The sequence below is a fragment of the Artemia sp. Qi Xiang Cuo genome, chromosome 21 (assembly GCF_049724085.1).
Source record: "Artemia sp. Qi Xiang Cuo chromosome 21, ASM4972408v1, whole genome shotgun sequence".
Lineage (NCBI taxonomy): Eukaryota > Metazoa > Arthropoda > Branchiopoda > Anostraca > Artemiidae > Artemia > Artemia sp. Qi Xiang Cuo.
In genome coordinates this window covers 23,100,483-23,125,193 of record NC_142814.1, presented here as the reverse complement: position 1 = coordinate 23,125,193, position 24,711 = coordinate 23,100,483, and the positions used below count along the sequence as shown (strand labels likewise).

At 34.3% G+C, this 24,711-nt stretch overlaps 1 protein-coding gene across 1 annotated transcript in view; it reads right to left on the bottom strand.

Moving 5' to 3' along the window:
• Nucleotides 1–5,807: 5,807 nt before the first annotated feature.
• LOC148939354 (uncharacterized) overlaps nucleotides 5,808–24,711 on the bottom strand; it is an 88,907-nt gene continuing 70,003 nt past the window's right edge. The window contains exon 3 of the mRNA XM_089106855.1: nucleotides 5,808–5,938. Within this exon, the coding sequence (XP_088962981.1) occupies nucleotides 5,808–5,938 (131 nt within the window). The remainder of the gene's footprint in view (nucleotides 5,939–24,711) is intronic.

The following is a 24,711-nucleotide window of genomic DNA, read 5'->3' as shown; positions in this document are numbered from 1 at the left end:
TTCCCCAATAAATATTAGCCTGTTAAACCTTATTATCCAAGCTATTGAAGACTTCAAAATTCCATAGTTCAGGTAATCTCCTAATTTTCAAAGTCCGAAGCTTGGTAGTGCCTCGACTGAGAAAGAGCCAACGGTGTAAAATTTCGTGCTGGTTTTCTGCTTGACGGTAGTTATGTGCCTATCAAATGTAAAGCGGATCCGATTACTCTCATATGTAAGGTAGTTGGAGTTTAGAATTGACCCATGCCTCTGAAAATCTATCTGTCTCCTTGTTTCAAGATCATTTTCCCATTGGTTTAAAAAAAGCTAAAGCAGATGGGCCACCGAGGTAGAGAAAGACATACACAGATGTATTTGGTTCGGGTGGCAGTTTAACATGCTGGATTTTTAAGACTTAGTATCAGTTTTGGATGTATCTCAAAAATATTTTATTATACAAAAAAATGTTTCACTACTTTTTTCAGGGTCCAAACAACAGAAAAATAAAATAATTTAGTCTTAGTACATAAAAAGGACCCTAAAACTTATGATTTTGATTCGAGTAATACCACTTTATTGTTCTATCACCATCGGTTTGATAGGCTTACCTTCTACTTCTGAAAAAAAAAATTCTAAAAAAAATACTTTAAATTTGTATTTTTGTAGATAAATATTTGAGATCTCGAGTCTAGGGCTCTAATATGTTTATAATTTTATGGTTCTTTTTCATCAAGTTGACCCTATGCTTTATTTTTCCCCTTTTCAAAACTATGCAATTTTTCTTAAGGAAATAAAATTTGATAACTATCTTAAAACCTAATAAATTTGACACATTTAGAACCAACATGAAAATCAAATTTGTTTAATGTATTATATATATCGTAATCAAATTTTGTTTTCAGACTTTCATTAAATTTTAGTTTACAGATTGTATGTCTGTTGACAAGAGCCACTCTTTTCTTTTCCATCATGAATGGTTTGGTGAGAATAAATCAATAGAGTCCAACCCTATTAATGCGTAGGTGTCTTGTGGATCCTCTTTTGTTATTAAATAAAAAAAACAAGTTTTTTAAACTGAAAGTAAGGAGCGACATTAAAACTTAAAACGAACATAAATTATTCCGTATATGAAAGGGGCTGTGCCCTCCTCATCGCCTCGCTCTTTACGCTCATGTTTTTATTGTTTAAAAAAAAGAGTTGTGAGAAAGTCAAACTTGTTTTTTTTTATTTAATTTCTGATCATTTTTTAGTTAATGCAGCTTTTATTTTGGCTCGCCGTCATTGAATAAGTAAACAAAATTTGCATAAAAATTTTACTTTTCTTTTGCTAAATGACTGTCTCTAAATTTGGTTATGACGTAATTTACAAATTAACTTACGTAACGAACTTCTATATTCGTATATTTTGCTTCTGGCAAAAAATACAAAGTTGCAGATGTTTGCAGATATGAGCTTGAAACCTATGTTATAGGGTTTTCTGATACGCTGAATCTGACGGTGTGATTTTCATTAAAAATTTTTCACTTTTAGTGGATGTTTCCCCCCTCTTTAAAAAATCAGGTGAGTTTTCTGAGGCTCGTAGCCTTTGATGAGTAATACTAAACTTAATAAAATTCATATATTTAGAATCAGCATTATAAACTTATTCTTTTGATACATTTATTGACATCAAAGTACCGTTTTTAAAAGTTTCGCTTACTATTGAGCCGTATCGCTTGTTTTTCTTTATTGTTTTTTTTTTATTAAGTATATGTTATTACGTATATGATGGGGTTCTCCCCTTAGTCGATACCACGCTCTTTACGTTAAAAGTTAAAGAAAATTTTAATTCACAAACCCCTGAATCACAAAGGCCGTTTAATTAGAATACATAGCTCTTTTGAAAGCACTAAAAAAAAACTGTAGCGTAAAGAGCGAAGTATTGACTTGGGGGAGAACTCCCTCATATACGTAATAATTTCTGTTCATTTTAAGTTCTAATGTTGCTTCTTACTTTCAGTTGAAAGTACTTGTTTTTTTTCAATTTAATTTCTAATCGTTTTTTAAATAATGCTTGGAAATCCGGCGCCTCCTTTATAGAAAGGTCCCTGACCCCAAAGAAACATCCTCCACTGACATATTCTCCCGATTAACCCTTTCCTCCAGCCCCCCTCCCCCCCCCACCAGAAAAAAATCATTCCGGAAATTGTCTGTATACTTCCCAATAACCAATATAATATGTAAGATGGAACTTATATTTTTGAAATCAGAATTAAAATCTGATTCTTTTGATGTATCTATTGGTATCAAAATTCCGTTTATTCGAGTTTCGGTTACCATTGAGCCGAGTCGCTCCTTACTTACAGTTCGTTACCACGAACTGTTTGATTTCAAACTCATATTGATAAGTTTAAGCCAAGAATTTCACAAATAAATTTATATGTGTCTTCTGAAATATATTCTACATTTCTAAATCAAAAATATTTGATACTTCTTGGGTTGATTCTTATTCAAACTATAGAACAGTTATCTACCTAAGCATATTTTGTTTTTGTATAAAACCAGTCTAGTTCCTTCAAAATTAAACATTAAGAATAATTGGGTATTGCTTGCTTTGATCACCAACATTTAAATGGTGCATGAGGAAAACAATTATTTTTTGTCTTAAATAATTTAGATCTGGAGATTGTCAGAGAAGAAAAGGTTTCAAAATTGCATTCAAGTAGAAATCTTTGTTGTTATTTAATAAAAATTTACTATTGGTTTTGTCGCCTCTTGTGGTTCTTATAGATTCCAGAACATATCAGTATCTTTTTGTTAAATCTTAGAAAACTAGTTTTCAATTATATATTAAAATCTGTCAATTAAAAAAAATACGGAATGAGAGAAGAATTTGTATTGAGGGATCTTGACATTATCGATTTAATTTAGGGAAGCAAACGTTAAAAAATATTTATTTACCAGTGATGATGGAACATTGATGATGTTCCATCATCAATGTTCCACCATATGATGAAGGTGTTGTAACTCCGGTTTTGAAAAAAGGGACACCGCTTTCTTAATGATCGTCTTATAGGCCCATTACAGTTTCTAATTTTTTTTGAAGATTTCTGAGTTATTGATTATTGGACATATTCGACAACAGTGTGTCATGCCTCCTTTTCAGTTTGAGTTTTAACCGAGTTTCGGTTGCTACCGCGCTTTGAGGAGTTTATGTACTATTAAAAGATGCTGAAAGGTCAGGTAGCCCTTTCAAAAGGTCAGGTAATGTTTTCGGATCTCTAATTCATTCTCTGGCTTTGCTTAGCTATTCAAAAGGGCGATATCTGTTGATGTAGTTCGACCTCTTTATTATATCTATAGACACCTCTGAGTACGTTTGAAGATTGGATCTTCGCTCATTCCTTCTGAACTTCATTTGAGTCTTTAAATTAAACAAGGGGCCATTACGTCTCCTACCATTTATAATAACGCCCCCCTAAGAGCCCAAGGTGATTTATCACCTCCCTGCATATTGAATGGTGTTAGCGTGTCTTTTTTATGTTATGCAGACGATGTTTTTAGACTAAGTAGGGCTGTGTTTAATTTGGAAAAAAGTCTTAGGGGGATTGCTAAGAATTATAATGAGATTGGTCATTCTTTAAATGTGGCTAAGTTTCAAGTGCTATTATTTAATTTTAACCGTTCCGAAACCCCTGATAGAGTAAATCTGGGTGATTCTGATGTTATACCATTGCATGAACATGTGTACCTTAGATTATCTATTGGTACATCCCTAAAGTTAACTCGAAAATTACTAATTGCCCGAACCAAGCGTCCGATACGTAATGCGTAAACTCTTGCAGTTGGATCACAACCGAATCTTGGTAAACGGCACCTTGCGAAAGCGTGTAATGCTGTTTCACTCGCTCATGTTCTATACCTGGTTCATTTCTGGGACATTTTTAACCAATCAGATAAAATTGAAATCAGGATGGCTTATTTCCAATATTAAAAGATCTTTATTTGGGTTCCTCCTAGGACTAGGAATGGTGAACTGCGAGAGAGATATAGCTTGTCGGATCCTCTTGATGCTACAGAAAAGTTTTTTTCCAAGCTTACAGAATATTCGTCGAACCACCCTTCGAAGGGTTTTTTTGTTTTAATACTAGTCTGATTATTTTTTTTGCTATGTATCATCATTTTTATTTTGTGTTTATTTGTATTATTCACTTAAAGAGGTTTGCCCCTTCAATTGTTTGGTCTATTCGTGTTTTTAGTTGGTACGTGTTTGTTACTTTTTTTTATGTATGTCTTTTGCATTTTGTATGTGTGTCTTTTTTCTTTTCTTTTTCTTTATATTTGTTATACTCCATCGCCATGCCTCTTATTTATAATGGGTTATAAAGTAAACTCAAGTCAATTCAATTAAAAGAGTTTTGTTTAGTTTTATTGACCTTTTTTTGATCATCCATATTAGTTTAACCCTTCGTGCCCCATTTTCCAAGTGTTTCTTTCTTTATCTTCATTTTTTATTGCCATTTCTCATAAGGAAATCCTATGTTCATTTAATGCTCTTTCTTTAGCTCACATTTTAACGTTTTTTGTTTGTTTTAATTTTTCACATCACTGTCTAAAGCGACAAAAGTTACTTGTGCCTATAATGGATTCCTGTCCCCTTTTTCGGTGCTTTTCAGGCATGCTTCTTTAGCTCTCAAGCGACGGGCTTTTGGAAAAAACCATTGGTCCCGACAAACACAAAATTTATTTTTATTAAAAATAGTAGTTTGTATAAACAATTTTAATTGTTTGTACAAATAAAAAAGTGGAAATCCTGCATTTTAAAAAAGAAGATAACACTAGAAAACGGATGAAGCTATTAAATCCAGTATGCTCAGTGCATAGAGAGAGAGGAAGATGATAAAAGATCTGTTAAAATAAAAAATTTGTCGCACCTTTTCAATATTACAGTGCAGTGAATAATGGCAGCCTTCATCACTAAACAAGCTAATTCAGTGAATTGTACTTTGTCCTACGGAAAATCAAAGATGTCAGTGCCAGCTTATACTCATAAAGTGATTAACAATATCCCATTCGTCATTGCGTCAGTTTGCTAATAGATTCTTAGGAATATTTTGTGGGAATAAACCTAGTATAACTGTTATTTTCGGGTATCCTATTGTTTACTGCTCTGATTGAGCTTGTTAGCTATTACTTTACCACTACTTATTAATAATTAACTAAGAATTGAGTAATTATCGAACATTATTAACTAACTATGAACCAGTGGTCACTTTGTGAATTTTTTGGTTCTTATTATTTTTTTTTCCAAATTTAATGTCGGTTCGAAGTTAAAAAAAACTTTCCATCTTTAAGTTACAAGTTTTAATTCTATTGTTTTCTTTCCTTTTTTGTTTTTCCTTATATTGGTTAATCATTACTACGTCTTGCTCTTTGTTCTACTTCTTATGGCTTTGTTTATACCGCTATATTCTCTATTTTATTGTATATTACAATTTAATTATCTACTATTCTCTTCATTGCTTTTGCTCAGACATTGTAGCCCCCAAATGGTTATGATAAGTCTCTTGTTTTTTTTTTCTTTCACGTCAAACTTTCACTTACCCTGTTCTAAAAAACAAAATATTTGAAATAGTTTTAAAAATCTGTCATCAAAATAAACTGAGGATTTGGTTTTTTTATTCTTTATCTTTGGTAATATAGTTCTTAATTTTTGGCCAGGAATTCCTTTGGTTGAAAGACTTCTTGCCAAAGTATCGAAAACTGTCCCAACGAAATTGAAAGAGTAATTCAACAATTACAAGTCATATTTTACCAAAATAATTTATAAGATATAATTTTAGAACTGTTTAACTGTCCCATTTCTTCCCTCTAACTGCAACAAAGCCCGCAGGAATCTTCTTTCCTCTGATGCTGTATCTTGGCCCTCTCGCAGCTTTCTTCACTTTGAAGCTTCTGATCATCCTTTCTCTTGGAAAACCTACAACATAAAGTAAATATAAACTGATGTCTTTCAAAGACTGCGTTAAACTAAGAGTGAAAAAAACCTCTTCTCTGGGAGTTAAATTTGGTTCTTAGCTCTTGTAAAATATTTTCTCCTTAGACAGATATAAGTTATTTTGCATACATCAATCGCTATTTTCTTTCAAATCTCTAAGAATAACTGAACTCTAAATTTTTCAACTCAAATACTGTTAACAGGCGGCATGAAACATTCAGTTTGGAATTGATTAGCTTGCAAAATTACATTTCGGTGTAGAGAGCAACCGCCGTTTTCACAATTCATTCAATTTTCACGCCACCATTCATCGATCTCTTCAGAAAATATAAAACCAGGCTTAAAACCAGCATCTTGCTCATGTTGCAGAAAGTATTGCAAAGAAATTACCTCCGTAGTAGCACATCTATTAAAAGTAAAATTAGATAGCGCTACCTTACTTCCAAATACCTCTAGTAAAGAATGAAAAGATATTTGGTTACTAAACTTGAGCTTTAGAATAGAAATCGAAGTCAAGGCTTTTAATATAGGTTTAAATCACTTTTGATAATATCTTTTATCTTTGAAAAATTAGTTGCACAAATTTATTTGACACAACAGTTAGTCATTCAACATACAAAAGGTGAAGCTCTAGCGTTGCCTTAGTAAATAACCATTAACCACCCATGTAAAAAAAAAAAAAAAAAAAAAAAAAATGGAAGGAGAGGAGTCGTTTAACGTTCAGAAGGGACATTTCGAAATTTATATTGAAATTTGTGGAATGCCTTTAAGGGCTAAAAGGAATAGGAGGGCAGCCAGCCCCAGTCAGCAACACCCTTGACATCACACCAACAATTTCAGAAAGTTACTTAGTTCAAGCCTATTGAAAAGCCCAATAAGTTGGTGCTGGGGATGACATGACCCCCTCAGCGCCCGGGGCAAGGACCATAGATTATGCAAATTGCCTATATCTGGGTTGTAAAGGGGAAATGGGGTGTATTACGCGTCCAATCGGTTCACCACCTTCAGGGATTGTTCCCTGAGCCAAGAGGAAAGTGCATTTTGTGGAGGGATATTACAATGTTTGGGGTCTTGGAAATGAATCGAAAGACCATTTTTCCTTGATCAGTTTAAAATTCGTAAGCCCTTGGGCCTAGAGGAACTTTATAAAAATACTTTTGGTGCACTCCCCTCCCCGTACAAATTGGCCCAAAAGAGAGCCAAAAATATTTTCCTCCATTGGTTCAAAGCTTATATAATTAATTTATTTGCTAACGGCACCCCAATGCAGAAGGAAAAATATAAGAAAAACATCATTTCCCCAAAACGAGCCCCACAAACGGCCAAACCCTTTTTTCTAAACGGATTGAAACTTACAACTTCCATTCTTTGGATCGAAGAGATCCTAAGGACAGAAATAATTTTAGTTTGGGGGCATGGGCAACCGCAAATAGAACCCCAAAAAGATTCAAATTATTTGATCAGTTATACATTTATTTTTTGAAGTCTTTATCTTGTGGGAACCCCAATTCACAAAAAAAAACTAAATAAAAATAAAAATCTGGTGTCCTTCACTTAGTTATGGAAGCTCTTATTTGTAAACATTGAGTGTTTTGTGATATTAATTTACTGTTGTGCTATTGTTCTTTTGGGATTTGTCGATTCAACCATAGCAATATGTGTTAGCTTTACGTTTGATATCATGATTCGTTTTAATTTCGTTTAGTACAAACAGAACTGGCAATCCGAAAGCGTTCCATTTGTATCGCTCTGTTGGAGTTTGTAGGTACGAAATAGAAAATTTAGTTCATCAGATATGAGCTATTTGTTTTGTTTTTTTGCATATCGTTTGTATCTTTTATATGTGATTAATTTTAGAAACACTTTTCCAAAAATGAAGTTCTAAAAAGAAAACTAAGCAGCTATTCTAAACCAAATAAGCCCAGAAATAAAGTCAAATAATAATTCACACTTAAAACGAACAGATATTACTATCAATGAATAAATGAGGCCCAGAACAAACATACCTTGCTATGAATAATCTAGTCAAAATTAAAACGGACAGAAATTACCACAAATAGGAGTAAGGATAACGCCGTCTAAGCCCTATAAAGACTAGGGTATCATTTTACACTTTACTGAAATTTTTTTTTTTTATTTAGTAGTAAGGATTCCTGAAAAGAACTAATGAAAGTAGACTGACTGTTCGATTTATTATTATTTCTCTTCCTGGGAGTCTCAGCAATTTTGGATTTAAAAGCGATATAAAAGAGAAAACGTTTGAAGTTTATTTTATTTTCAGTTGAGTGCAAATGACACTTTGGCCTTTAGAAGGTGTAATGGGCGTTAGTCCTTCTCTTGTTTGTGGTAATATCTGTTGGTTTTAAGTTTGGATGGATTATTCATTGTAGTTTATGTTTTCGGTATCCTTTGAAGTTTGAATTGCTATTTGACTTAATTTCTACTCGTTTTTGGTTTCATGTAGCTCTTTGCTTTGCTTTGAAAAATTAATCTTGAGGAATTTTTTTAAATCTATTTCTCTGTTCTTTTTAAATTTCCTTCATATTTACCTTTTAATATATTCCTCTATATTTACGTGAAGTATTCCTTCATATACCCTTCGCAACTAATCCCTTCTTTGAAGTTTCTGATGGTCTACTAATAACGGATTGAAAATTCCGAGAAAGAGCTTTTGCAAAGAAAATTGCAGAGTCGTAGTGATTGAGACGACCAGAAATAAATTTTATTGTAATTCAAACTTAAAACGACCAAAAATTACTATCTAAGATTAAATGAAGCCCAAATCAACGGAATTCAAAATAGATAATCATATTTACCTAAGGATAGTATATTCTGATATAAATGAATAAACATAAGTCAAAACGAGTAAAAATTAAATTGGATATTCGAGAACAAACAAATCAAAACAAGCAAATTTTACTACTGGCTGGAGTTTGGCCACTACCATCCACTCCTAACCGTCTAAATTCTAGGGCTTATTGCATCCTTTACGTTTAGCTAAAAGCTGTATGTATTCTTAACAGAGTGCTTCAATTCTTCAAGGCATCGACGAAAAATGAAAATAAATCACTATGATAATGAAAATGACTAGAAAGAATTAATGATAATAAACTGAATGATAAAAAGTATCCAATAATATTAGTTCCTGAAAATCTGTGCAATCTCAAAGTTTTATTTAACTATATTCTTTTATTTTTAAATGTTATACTACTGTATTTAAAAAAAGTTTCATATTGAAAATATATCTTGTAATTTTTTTTTCAAATTTTTATTTTATTTTCAGTAAAGCACAAATTACCAATAGGATTTAGAATTTTTATGATTAGAATAACTGCTATTTCTTGGGTGCGGGGGGGGGGGGTATAGGATAGGACTACAAATGGTAATTTATTTTACTTTCTTTTGTTAGCACATAGAAATTTCGTGTAATTTTAGAAGAGTGAATAAACTCCATCAAAATGATGTGTAGAATTGATGGCAATTGTGGAATAAAGTTCAATGGGCATGGAAGCGCTAAAGCCACTATCTAAAAAACACGAAATTTCTCATTGTTCCTATGAATTAATAAATATTAATAGGATTATGAATTCAACCTCTAATCTTCCTTCATGAGGACAGGTTAAACCTTTCAGTATGAGTCCTGAGGTGGGGGCTCTCCTCTTATTGTGGAAATAATATATTATTTTGGATAATTACTCTTTCATAGGCAGCGCAATAGCGCTGCCTAAGTAAAGAACGATAAAGGATTTGTCGTAGAAACTTCGAAAAGGGGTCATTCGATCGGAAATTGGAGGTGCTAGTGCCCTTTTTAATAGTCGAAAGTGATTGGAGGGCAACTAGCCCCCCCTACGCCCATCATTTCCCCAAACACATCCAATCAAAATTTTGAGATTGCCATTTTGTTCAGTGTAGTTGCTTTTCAGATAGAAAATTTATTTTTGAGGGTGACACTCCCCCAGAACCGTCAGGGCAAGGGTTTAAGTTATGCCCTGAGGGCAAATAAGAACGATGTTGGCACAATGTATTATTTATTATTTTTTTTTTTCGCTTTAGAGCAGGGCACTTCGTATCGTACGAAGTCGTACAAACTTTGAAAAGGCATCATTCAATTGGAAATTGGAGTGGCTTGTACCCTTTTTAATAGTCAAAAGTAATTGGAAGGCATTTAACACCCCTTCCACGCCCACCATTTCCCGAAACACATTCAATCAAAATTTTGAGATAACCATTTTGTTCAGCATAGTTGATTTCCAGATAGAAATTATGTTTTTGAGGAGGACACTCCCCCACAGCCTTCAGGGCAAAGGTTGTAGTAAGTTATGCCGTGGGGGCATATAAGGTTTTTATAGAAAGCGTTGTCGTAAAACCTCCAAAAAAGGCTCATTCGATTGGAAATTCAAAGGGCTAGAGCCCTTTTTAATAGTCAAAAGTGATTGGAAAGCAACTAACACCCTCTCACGCCCACTTTTTCCGAAAAACATCAAATCAAAATTTTTAGATAGCCATTTTATTCAACGTAGTTTTAAGTTCTGTAAATTAGGTTTTTCAGGATGACAACCCCCCACAGCCCTCAGGGCAAGATTTATAAACTATTTCCTGGGGGCATATAAGGTTTTTATATACGCTTTGTCGTTGTAACCCTTTCAAAAAGGGTTATTCGATTAGAAATTAAAATGGCTAGTGCCCTTTTTAATTGTCGAAAGTAATTGGAAGGCAACTAACACCCCTTCCGTGCCCATCATTTCCCCAAACACATCCAATCAAAATTTTGCGATAGCCATTTTGTTCCAAGCAGTTTAAAGTTCAGGAAATTATACCTTTGAGCAGGACACTGCCCACACAGTCTTCAGGGCAAGGGTTATAAGTTATATCCTGGGGGCATATAAGTTTTTATTGAAATCTTTGTCGTAGAAACTTGAAAAAGGGCTCTCTCGATTGGAAATTCAAAGGTCTAGTGCCCTTTTTAATAGTCAAAAGTGGTTTGAGCCCCTCTCTAGCCCACGTTTTCCCCAAATACATCCAATACAAATTTTTGGATAGCCATTTTGTTCAGCGTTGTTGATTTCCAGATAGAAATTATGTTTTTGAGGAGGATACTCCCCCAAAGCCGTCAGGGTAAAGGTTACAAGTTACGCAATGGGGGCGCGTAAGGTTTTTATAGGACGTCTCGTCTTAAGAAAATACAGAGAAAGTTTGCTCGATTGGAAATTTAAAGGACTAGTTGCCTTTTTAACAGCCAAAATTTTTTGAAAGGAAAATAACTCCCCTTCCGTGCCCACCATTTCCCCAAACATATTCAATCAAAATGTTGAGATAGCCATTTTGTTCCACGCAGTTTAAAGTTCAGGAAACTATACCTTTGAGCTGGACACTACCCCCACAGTCTTCAGGGCAAGTTAGGGTTTGAGCCCAACTTATGTTAATTTCTGCTCGTTTTGAGTTTGACTCGGCTATTTATTGTAGTTTCTGTTCGTTTTAGGTTTCATTTATTTATTGATACTGATTTGTGGTAGTTTCGCACTTGGTAGATTATTTGATTTTATTTTTGCTCGTTTTTTGTTTAATGGAGTTCTTTACTTTTCTTTGAAAAACTTATTTTGTGGAAAAAGTTTTTTAAATTAATATTTCAAAAAGCAAATTCACAAAATAAGCACTTTTCTCTGCCAATTGCTGTGGAAAAGTTAAATTTCTATTTAAAGAGTCGCTTCTGAGGAGGTGGTAGCCCTCCTCGCATTTAGAGTAAATCCTAGATATGTAAAAATGAATAGAAATTAAATAAAAGTAAGTTTTACAACTGAAAGTGAAGAAAGACATTAAAACTTAAAACGAAGAGATATTATTTCGTACATCCCCTCCTGAGCTCCCCACTCATTTTACTAGGGTTGAACTTGGCCATAAAATTTGAAAAAGAAGTATTTTTATGGCACTATGAAACTTTAGTGCAAAAACAGGGAGCTGAGAAGGAGTTAGAACCCAAAATCTTGGAATAATTTTTGTTCGTTTTAAGTTTTAATGTCGCTCTTCAACTCCATTTGAAAGCACTTTTTTTTATTCAATTGCAAGCTAAGATAAATTTTTCACAGTTCAACATGCTCCATTTTTTGCTTGAATTTTACTTCAAATTATACTGAAAGTGCTCCATATTAGAGTCAACCAATGCTGAAAAAAAATAAAAAGGTTTTTGAGCTATGATATTGAATAGGAAAGTAGCTATTATCTTATATATATTTTTTTTTTCTCGACGATTTATCTCCATTTTGTCAATTGGGTTAAGCCATACAAAATATACTTTTCTTTAAAATCAAGATTTATCGTTCTATAGGTTCAATGAGTCATTTGAGCCTAAAGTTGGAATCTTACACTGACCCTCTCTTTGTCATTTGATTAAGAAGAAAGCTTTATTACGAGAAAGCTGTGACAAATAAGACTTTTAAAATCTTGACCCAGAGCAAACAGAAACTTTCATTATGCTGCTAAAATTACAAGTGCGATTATATAATTTTCAGAGAATTAATACCTCCTGGTCAACTGAAAAATAATTAGTTTGGGTAAAATTAATTTGGAAAGATTTTGCTAATTGAAATAAATATTTTTTGGAGGGGTGGGTATGCCTAAGCAGCTAGTGTCAAATTCAATACTTTAAATAGGCGTGTGTGTGTGTGTATTGGATCTAAGTTTTGGAGTTGTTCACAACATTTTAGGTGTTCACAACTTTGAATTAAATGAAAGATATAAGAGAATGTGGGGTAGGTAGTGAAAATATTTGGGTTCATCAACAGATCTGAGCTATACCCCCCTCACCCAATTAACAATTTCTTGCTTTAAAGACTAATTTGCCTTCAAATGTGCTTTTTTTTTTTTTTTTTTTTTTTTTTTTTTTTTTTTTTAGCAGAAGTCTTATTGAAGGTTGTATTCAAACGTGCCTATTCATTAAGTTAAATGTATTTTGAATTTATACTGATCGAGCAATTGATCGGATTTCCACTATTACTGCTACTAACAACTCACTGCAGCACCGAGCCACCTGAGTCCAACACATCTGAGCACGTTCCTCCTCAATCGTAATCTATTCAAAGCCTGAAAATTTACACCATCCCAAGAAGTTCTGATTTCTTTTGAATCCTTTCTTACGACTCATTTCCACCCCATGCGGGTATGACCTGTTTTTTGTTTGCCCTAGATGAGTGGCCCAAATAGACGGCCTTTGGTAATCCGTCATCCTTAGCTGTAAAATTTGTTTTAAACATTTCTGTTTGTCTTTCATTATAGCCCTAAAAAGCAGAATGGAACCGGTTTTTTGTATGACCTGTTTTTGTTTGCCCTAGATGAGTGGCCCAAAAAGACGGCCATTGGTAATCGGTTATCCTTAGCTGTAAAATGCGTCCTAACTATTTTAATTTGTCTCTCATTATAGCCCTAAAAAGCAGAATAGAACCTGTTTTTTGTGTGACCTGTTTTGGTTTGCCCTAGATGATTGACTAAAAAAGACAGCCTTTGGTAATCCGTCATCCTTAGCTGTAAAATATGTCCTAACCATTTCAATTTGTCTCTCATTATAGCCCTATTAACCAGAATAGACCCTGTTTTTTGTGTGACATGTTGTTTGTTTGCCCTAGATGAGTGGCCCAAAAAGACGGCCTTTGGTAATCCGTCATCCTTAGCTATAAAATATGTCCTAACCATTTCAATTTGTCTCTCTTTATAGCCCTAAAAAACAGAATAGAACTGAATTTTTGCACATATTACTGTTCAATTACGGTCAGCGGTTACCCAAAAAGATTCATAGAGAAGTCCTCCGGAAAACATCTAACCAATTCTTATCCGTCTTCTGAAGCGTCCTCATTTTAGAACCATACTTGAACACTGTCATCAATGTAGCCTCCATTATTCCAAACTCGGTTGAAAAACTTGTCTTCCTATTGTTACTAACCTTTTTCAACCCAGGGCCTTGGCTACTCTGCTTTCAGCAGCTTCACTGTATCCAACATGTTAAGTAATACTAAAACTCTTCATTTTAGTTTGTTCCTAGCCTAAGTGGCTTAGTCTTCTTAATTTTAATTTTCAAATCTGTTTTGGCACCCTGGACAATAAAACCTCCAAAAATTTATTAATTTTGCTAACATTTTCATTTAAAATAATCAAATCATCAGTATATGCTAAGAGAGTAATATCTAAGGGAGTAATATCTTCTCATTTGATTTCATACTCTCCCATAGCCTTTGCCGTGTTCCTTAGGAAAAATTCCACCAAAATAGTCCCCCTAAATTGGGACAGACTGCAACCCTACTTTACTCCTAATTAAATAAGAAATAAGCTACAAACCTCATTTGTTGCCTTAACCGCAGCAATTTTATTTTGGAAATAGCACTAGTCACTTTAATGTATTTATCTGTTATACCATACAATGTTAGGATAAGCACATCGGCTAAATCAAGCACTTGTTCTTAATCTATAAAACTTAGGACTAAAGGGATCTGATGACTCAGGCGCTTATCAATTGAAGAATTACCTTAAACCACTCTGTTCTTCTCTTAATAGTTTATCTACAGCATCTCTAAGCCTTAGTTAGTTTTAGACTTTTACTGTGAGAGAAGATGGCAATACCCAAACAATTGTTTGTATTGATTTTGTTCATTTCAAGCTTGATTTGCATATTTAATTTAAGTTTCACTTGCTTTAAGATTCATTTATTCATTTATATTAGTACCTGTTGTATGTTTATTTGCTGTGATTGTCTTTTTAATTTCTGTTCGTTTTGGGTTTCATTTATACTTCAATGGCAAAATATTTTTGTTCGTTTTAAGCTTGATTTGCATATTCAAATTAATTTTGCTATGATTTTTTATTTAATATTTGTTTGTCTTGGGCTTCATTTATTTTTTAATAGTAGTTTCTAGTCGTTTTGAGCTAGAGTTATTGTAGGTTTCTATTTCTTCTGATCTTAAGTTTAATATGGCCTCATTTTCCTTTGAAAAACTTCTTTTTCAAAAAGTTTCTTTTTAATATATTTCTGTTCGTTTTCAATCGCCGAAGTTTCAAGTTTTCAAAATTCCCTATTTCAAAGTAATTTTTTATTCTAAAATAAATTAACAGTCTTGGCAAGAACTAATAAATTTTTTTTTTATTGTTATTGGACAAGTTTTTCATTAGACAAGTCTTTTATTGTTTTAAAAAATAGAGTTGTGAGAACGAGTCAAAATTAAGCGTAAAGACCGAGGCGTTGAAGTGGGGACATCCCCTATCATATACTGAATAATTTCTGTTCGTCTTAAGTTTTAATTTCGCTCCTTACTTTCAGTTAAAAAAACTTGTTTTTTTATTTAATTTCTGAACGTTTTTGAATTAATGCAGGTTTTGATTTTGGCTCACCGTACATGAATAATTAAAACGAAATTTGCATATTAATTTTACTTTTTTTTGGCTGAATGGCTTTCTCGAAAGTTGTTACATTTTATTTACAAACGTTTTTATTAGTAATAAATATACGTAACTTACGAATTAACTTACGCAACGAACTTCTATATTCGTATATTTTTATTACGTATATTAGTGGGGTTCACCCCCTTGTCAATACCTAACTCCTTACGCTAAATTTCAACTTTTATTCCAATTCTTTAATAATGACCCCTTAATCACAAACCGTTAATTTGAATTAATCAAAAAACTTTTAGCACAAAATAAGTTTTTCAAAAAAAAGTAAAGAACTCCATAAAACCAAAACTGAACAAAAATCAAATCAAATAATTTACCAAGCTTACAACTACCATAAATCAGTATAAATAAATAAATGAGACAAAAAACAAACGAAAATTAAAATAAGTCAAACTCAAAACGAGCAGAAATTAATCTGAGAAGGGTTCTAAACCCTATGCTTTCTAAAATCCAGAATATAATTTGTACTTTACTGAAAAAAATTCAAATGAATTTACTGAAAAAATATGCATTGTCAGTTTAATATACATATGCTGATATTTATTCCTTAAAATCTTAGTTAATTTTTGTTTTCTTAAAGTTATAAGTGAAAAAATTAAAAAAAAATTTCAGTAAAGTACAAGTTATATTCTAATTGCCCTCCAATCAGTTTTGACTAGCCTATTATAAAGGGCACTAGCCCTTTCAATTTCCAATTGAATGAGCCTTTTTTGAAGTTTCTACAACAACATTTTCTATTAAAAAAAAAACTTATATGCCCCCAGGGCATAGCTTACAACCTTATCCAGGAAGGCTCTAGGGGGAGTGACAGCCTCAAAGACCTAATTTCCTAAACTTTCATCTACGTCGAACAAAATAGCTATCTCAAAATTTTAAATGGATGTGTTTGGGGGAATGGTGCGCTTGAGAGGGGGGCTAGTTGCCCTCCAATCACTTTTGACTATTAAAAAGGGCACTAGCCCTTTCAGTTTCCAATTGAATGAGCCCTTTTTGAAGTCTCTACGAAAATGCTTTCTATAAAAACCTTATATGCCCCTATAGCATAACTTACACCCCTTGCAAACGCTTTCTATAAGAACCTAGTATGCCCCCAGGGCATAACTTACAACGCTTTCCCTGAGGGCTGAGGGGTGGGGGGTTGTCATCCTCAGAGACATAATTTCCAGAATTTTTATTTACGTTGAAAAAAATGGCTTTCTAAAAATGTTGATTGTATTTGTTTGGGAAAATAGTGGGCGTGAGAGGGGGGCTAATTGCCCTCCTATCACTTTTTACTATTATCAAGGGCACTAGCCCTTTCAATTTCCAACCGAATGAGCCCTTTTTGAAGTCTCTACGAAAATGCTTTCTATAAAAACCTTATATGCCCCTACAGCATAACTTACACCCCTTGCCCTGAGGTTTTGGGGGGGTTCGTCATCCTCAAATCATAATTTCCAAAACTTTCAACTACGTTGAACAAAATGGCTATCTCAAAATTTTAATAGAATGTGTTTGGTGGGCATGGGAGAGGGTTTAGTTGCTCTCCATTAACTTTCGACTATTAAATAGGACACTAGCCCTTTCAATTTCCAATCAAATGAGCCCTTTTTGAAGTATCTATCGACAACACTTTCTATAAGAACCTTATATGCCCCCATGGTATAAATTACAACCCTTGCCCTGAGGGCTCTGAGGGGGTTGTAATCTTTAAAGATCTAATTTCCACAACTTTTGACTACGTTGAACAAAATGAATATCTCAAAATTTTGATTGGATGTGTTTGGGGAAATGGTGGACGTGAGAGGGGGTTAGTTGCCCTCCAATTACTTTCAAGTATTAAAAAGGGCACTAGCCCTTTCAATTTTCAACCGTATGAGCCCTTTTTGAAGCTTTACGACAACGATTTCTATAGAAACCTAGTATACCCCCAGGGCATAACTTACAACGCTTGCCCTGAGGGCTGTGAGTGGTTGTCATCCTCAAAGACATAATTTCCAGAACTTTCATTTACGTTGAAAAAATGGCTATCTCAAAATTTTGATTGGATTTGTTTGAGAAAAGGGTGGGCGGGGGAGGGGAGTTAGTTGCCCTCCAATAACTTTTGACTATTAAAAAGGGCACTAGCCCTTTCAGTTTTCAATCGAATGAGTCCTTTTTGAAGTCTTTACGAAAATGCTTTCTATAAAAACCTTATATGCCCCTATAGCATAACTTACACCCCTTGGCCTGAGGTTTGTTTTGGGGGGGGGGGGGGTTCGTCATCCTCAAATCATAACTTCCAGAACTTTCAACTACGTTGAACAAAATGACTATCTCGAAATTTTTATAGAATTTATTTGGGGAAAAGGTGGCCGTGAGAGGGGGTTTAGTTGCTCTCCATTCACTTTCAACTATTAAAAAGGATACTAACCCTTTCAATTTCCAATCAAATGAGCCCTTTTTGAAGTATCTATCGACAACACTTTGTATAAAACCTTATATTCCCCCAGGGTATAAATTACAACTCTTGCCCTGAGGCCTCTGAGGGGGTTGTCATCCTAAAAGGCCTAATTTCCAGAACTTTTGACTACGTTGAACAAAATGAATATCTAAAAATTTTGATTGGATGTGTTTGGGGAAATGCTGGGCGTGAGAGGGGAGTTAGTTACCCTCCAATTACTTTCAAGTATTAAAAAGGGCAATTGCCCTTTCAATTTTCAATCGAATGAGCCCTTTTTGAAGTTTCACGGACAACGATTTCTATAAAAACCTCAGTTGCCCCAGGGCATAAATTAGAGCCCTTGCCCTGAGGGCTGTTGGGGATTGTCATCCTGAAAGACCTAATTTCCAGAACTTTCAACTACGTTGAAAAAATAGCTATCTCAAAATTTTGACTTATGTGTTTGGGAAAATAGTGGGCGTGAGAGGGGGCTTAGTTGCCCTCCAATTATTTTCGACTATTTAAAAGGCCACTAGCCATTTCAATTTCCCATGGAATGAGCCCTTTTTGAAGTTTCTACGATAACGTTTTCTATAAAAACCTTATATGCCCCCAGGGCATAACTTACAACCCTTGCCCTGAGGGCTGTGAGGTAGGGAGGGGTCATCCTTAAAGACCTAATTTCCGAAACTTTCAACTGCGTTAAACAAAATGGCGATCTAAAAATTTTGATTGCATGTGTTTGAGGAAAAGGTGGGCGTGAGAGAGGGGGGAGGGTTAGTTGCCCTTCAATCGCTTTCGACTATTAAAAAGGGGTCTATTTCTTTGGGTTTCCAATCGATTGCGCCCCTTTTCAAGTTTCTACAACAAAGATTTCAATAAAAACCTTATATGCCCCCAGGGTATAACTTATAACCCTTGCCCTGAGGGCTCTGAGGGTGTTATCATTCTCAAGAACCTAATTTCCAGAGCTTTCAACTACGTTGAACAAAATGGCTATCTCAATGTTATGATTGGTTGTGTTTGGATAAAGGGTGGGCGTGGAAGGTGTGCTAGTTGCCTCCAATCACTTTCGACTATTAAAAAGGGCACTAGCCATTTGAATTTTCAATCGAATGACCCTTTTTTTAAGTTTCTACGACAACACTTTCTATCAAAAATCTTATATGCCCCCCAGGGCGTAACTTACAACCCTTGACCTGAGGGCTGTAGGGGAGTTTCCTCCTCAAAAACATAATTTCTATTTGGAAATGAACCACGCTGAACAAAATGGCTATCTCAAAATTTTGATCGGATGTGTTTTTGGAAATGGTGGGCCTCAAAGGGGTGTTAGTTGCCTGCCAATCACTTTCGACTATTAAAAAGGGCACTAGCCACTCCAATTTCCAATCGAATGAGCCCTTTTCAAAGTTTCTACGACAACTCCTTCGATACGAAGTGCCCTGGTCTAACCCCAAAAAATAAATAATACATTGTACCAACATCGTTCTTTACTTAGGCAGCAAGATTGCGCTGCCTATGATATGAACAAAGTAGTTGACTTTATGTTTTTCTTTAATCTAAAAGATCAGTTTAATAAATCTTTTAAAAAGTAGCCTACAAAAATCTGAGCAATGTAAACCCTTAAAGACGACAATTAAGCACAGGGTGAATTTATATGCACATTCTTAAATCTACTACCGCTACTACTACTAACAGCTCGATTTTGCACGAATCCATCTGAGGCGAACACAGCAACGCATATTCCTCCTCCATCCCAGTCTATTCAAAGCCTTACTATTTACACCTTCCAAGAAGCTCATATTTTTTTTAATCTTTTCGTACGACATCCTCCCACCCCATTCGAGTACGACCAGTATCTCGTTTAGCCCTAGACGATTTCCCAACAAGAACGACCTTGAACGATCTGTCATTCTTTTTCTACAGAATGTGTCCTTGCCAACCCAACCTTTCTCTCATTACAGACCTAAAAAGCAAGTTACCAACAAAAAAGCATGTTATCACCAAAATTAAATTTTTATGGACAGAAGAGCCAATTCATAACGTAAAAGAAATAGTTTACAATTTTCTATTTTTTTAAATACTTTGTTGGGCAATAATATTGTGCCTAATAAATTTGAGGTAGAAAAGTAGTGTTATTCCTTTTTGGTAATATATTGTTTCCAATTATACTTAAGGTGAAATGGTTGTTTCTAATTTTGTCCACAACACCTGAAATTGCCTAGGGATACATTTACACAAACATTTACCTGACTAACACGAAGTCTGGATTTATTATTCTTGTCAGGAAATTATAGCCTATTTCCTGACGTTTGCTTAACAGTTGTGCAAACAAGTTTAAAGGGGATAGAATTGGACATGAAATAATAGAGTTAGAATACTAATGGTGAACAATAGCAGCTCCAAATTATCAAACAAGAAGAGAAAGAAGAAAAATGGTGAGCCAAAAAGTATTCTTAGAGGGATGTGAATGAATAGAGGTAGTGCTCTAGTGCTGCGCAAGTAAAGAGTCACATGTCTTCAGTGTATTATTTTTTTTTTTTTCACCGACCACTTTGTATGGAAAGGGTGGTCACCTCCGGTGCCAAGACCCCGTAGAGCAGCGTTTTCCAAACTGGGAGGCACGCCTCCCCAGGGAGGCATGGACTAGTCTAAGGGGAAGTACCAACATCAGCCAGGATTGACATAAACTTCATTAAAATAAAAACTGCGCAGTCACGCAACATATCTTAACTCTTTCACGATTGGCAGGATTTAGAGGCTCAGGCTAAACAGAAGGTTGGTTTGCCATTCCCAAGGTAAAACCGGGGATAGCTTATAGACTCTGCTGGATCCTCTGTCAAGGGACGATCAATTAGATGATTGTTAGTGAAGATCTTTCCGATGTAATTAGTTTCTCAGTTTGGGACTACAGAATTCATCTTAAAACTAGAGGAAGGAACTGATCTAGCTAAAATAGCTTATTTAATTGGATATTTTTGATGTGTTAAAGAGAATAACAATACTGAAGACATATCTTTTTACAAACTCATTCCCGTCAAAGCCAGTAAAATTTTAACATTATTGAAAATTTTTTAATGACAAAGGCATACTGTGGAAAAAATACGTTTGGCTTTGTACAGACGGTGCAAAGTCAATGTGAGGACAAAAAACTTGCCTTCTAGCAATAATTAATTTGAAAACACTTGATGTTCTCTGGACGCATTGCTTGCTCCAGAGAGCAGTTCTAGTAAGAGAAAATGTGATTGAGGAGCTTAGAGACATTTATACAAAAGTAACAATAGCTATAATCAACATAAGAAACATGGCATTATAAGTTATATTATTTACAAAGCTGTATGACGCTACGGGAGTTCCCTGTACCTCTTTTCTGTTCTACTGAGAAGAACACTGGTTGCCAAAGTGAAATAGAGGATACATGAAGTCAAAGTGGAAATTATAATTTACATCGAAAAAAATCAACATGAGGAGGCAAATATGTTTGAAAATGGCAAATTATTTATTAAACTGACCTATTTGGTGGATATTTCAGGAAAATTAAGTATTTTGAATAAATCAACGTAAGGGCCACAGATGCATCTATTGATTCAAAAAGATAGTGTGAAAGAATTAATAAAAAAATGGAGCTATGGGAGGAAATTTTTTTTTTTTTTTTTTTTACATGTTTCCACTTTTAAGTTTAGGTGCCCAAAATAATATAGAAGTATACACATGTTAATTTTTTCAACACCTAGGTGCTTTGTTAATTCATTTCTCAAATTCTTTTGATGATGTTGATTTTACAAAATTTGCGTTGATACAGCATCCATTTATCGGGGAAGATGATGCTTAATTTAGATTAATAAGTAATGAGAAAGAAAACTTGATTGAATTAGCCTGTGATGATTCTTTAAAAGAATATTGTCAGAATTGATTTCTAATTCAATTTGGGCTAGATATTAATAGTAAATGTAATATTTTGTCAAATAAAGCTTTAAATCATTGATTCCGTCCGCAAAGTCTTCTTTATACAAGACAGGATTTTCTGCATTAGCTGGAAGGAAACCGAATCATCGTGTTTGTTTGGATGCAGAAAAGGAGGTTCGTGCAGTCATCTCATCATTAACACGGTGATTTGACAACGTTGTGTTAATTATAGGCCAGCACATTCATCAAACAGTTCGTGGTAACGAACTGTAAGTAAGGAGCGACCCAGCTCAATGGTAACCGAAACTCTAGAAAACGGTATTTTGATACAAATAGATACATCAAATACATCAAAAGTATCAGATTTAGATGCTGATTTCAAATATATAAGTTTCATCAAGTTTAGTCCTACCCATCAAAAGTTACGCGCCTAAGAAAATTTGGCTGATTTTCAAAAGGGGGGAAAGACCCCCTAAAAGCAATAGAACCTTAATGAAAATCACACGATCATATTCCGCGTATCAGAGAACCCTACTGTAGAGGTTTCAAGCTTCTATCTGCAAAAATGTGGAATTTTGCTTTTTTGCCAGAAGAAAGATCACGGGTGCGTGTTTATTTGTTTTTTTTTTTCTTTTCCCCAGGGGTAATCGTATCGACTCAGTGGTCTTAGAATATCGTGGGAGGGCTAATTGGAATGGAAATTAAAAGTTCTAGTGCCCTTTTTAACTGACCAAAAAAAATGGAGGGCGACTAGGCCCCCTCCCACGCTCATTTTTTCCCAAAATCACCAGATCAAAATTTTGAGATAGCCATTTTGTTCAGCATGTTCGAAAATATTATAAGTATGTCTTTTAGGAAGATTTAATCCCCTAAAGTTCCCGGGGGGAGGGCTGAAAGTTATGAATTTTACCCAATGTTAACAATATAGTATTGGTTATTGGGAAGTATACAGACGTTTTCAGGGGAGATTTTTCCTGGTAGTGGGGGGGGGGGGGGGGGGTCGGGGGTTATATGAGAGGATATTTCCATGAAGGAAGTTTTTATGGTGGAAGGGACATTGCTATGAAGGGGACGCCGGACTTCCCAGGATTATTTAAAAAAAGATCAGAAATTAAATATAAAAAAACAAGTTTTTCAACTGCAACAGCAGCAACATCAAAACTTTAAACGAACATAAAATATTACATATATGATTAGGTTCACCCCCCCCCCCCCGCCCCAGTCAATACCTCGCTCTTTAAGCCAAAGATTTTTTAGTACTTTCATAAGAGCTATTTATTCTAATTAACGGGCTTTGTGATTAAGCGGTCATTTTTAAAGAATTTGAACAAAATTTGAACTTTCGCTTAAAGAGCAAGGTATTGACTAGGGGGCGAACCCCCTAATATACTTATTAATAAGCCCCCCGGGAGGGCTGAAAGTTATGAATTTTACCCAATGTTAACAATATAGTATTGGTTATTGGGAAGTATACAGACGTTTTCAGGGGAGATTTTTCCTGGTAGTGGGGGGGGGGTGGGGGGGTCGGGGGTTATTTGAGAGGATATTTCCATGAAGGAAGTTTTTATGGTGGAAGGGACATTGCTATGAAGGGGACGCCGGACTTCCCAGGATTATTTAAAAAAAGATCAGAAATTAAATATAAAAAAACAAGTTTTTCAACTGCAACAGCAGCAACATCAAAACTTTAAACGAACATAAAATATTACATATATGATTAGGTTCACCCCCCCCCCCCGCCCCAGTCAATACCTCGCTCTTTAAGCCAAAGATTTTTTAGTACTTTCATAAGAGCTATTTATTCTAATTAACGGGCTTTGTGATTAAGCGGTCATTTTTAAAGAATTTGAACAAAATTTGAACTTTCGCTTAAAGAGCAAGGTATTGACTAGGGGGCGAACCCCCTAATATACTTATTAAAAATATATAAATATAGAAGTTCGTTAAGTAAGTTAATTCGTAAGTTACAAATATTTATTACTAATAAAAACGTTCGTAAATAATATTAAACAAGTTTCGAGAAAGCTATTTAACCAAATAAAAGTAAATTAATATGAAAATTTTGTTTTAATTATTTTTGTACGGTGAGCCAAGATGAAAACCTGCATTTATTAAAAAACGTTCAAAAAATAAATAAAAAAACGAGTTTTTTAACTGAAAGTAAGGAGCGATACTAATACTTGAAACTAACAGAAATTAGTTCGTATATGAAAGGGGCTGTCCTCTCCTCAACGCCTGGCTCTTTACGCTAAAGTTTGACTCATTCTCACAACTTTATTTTTTTAACAATGAAAAACTTTAGCGTAAAGAGCGAGCCGTTGAGGACGGGACAGCCCCTTTCATATATGGAATAATTTCTGTTCGTTTTAAGTTTTAATGTCGCTCCTTACTTTCAATTAAAAAAACTGTTTTTTTTATTTAATCTCATTAAAAGACGACAGTATAAAATAGTTATATGCATTCTTCTGTTTGTAAGATATTAGTAGTGTTATATTAATATCTCCAACAAGACAGTCCCCCCGCCATACAACAAGACAAGTACTGTGTTAATCTAAGATATCAGACAGATAGAAATCACCATGCCTTAAAAACTCTTATCTTTGGTTGTTTTTTTTATGTTGATGTTGTTATATGGTTATTGATGGTTATGTTATGTTAATGTTGTTTGATGGCTATTGTTGATATTTTATGTTGATGTTCTTTCATAGTTATTGTTTTTATATTATGTTGGCTTTATTTTATCTTGATGTTATAGTATGTTGGTTACACTGTATTCTTTGAGAGTCATTTTATAGTGATGTTATTTCATGGTTATTTTGATGGTAAGTTATTTTGTTATGTTATTTTTATGTTTTTTCATGGTTATTTTATGACGATGTTATGTCATGTTGGTTATGTTATTTTTATTTGATGGTTATTGCTATTATGTTATGTTGATATTGTTTCATGGTTATGTTATGTTATGGTGGCTATGTTATGTTAATATTGTTTGATGGCTATTGCCGTTATGCTATGT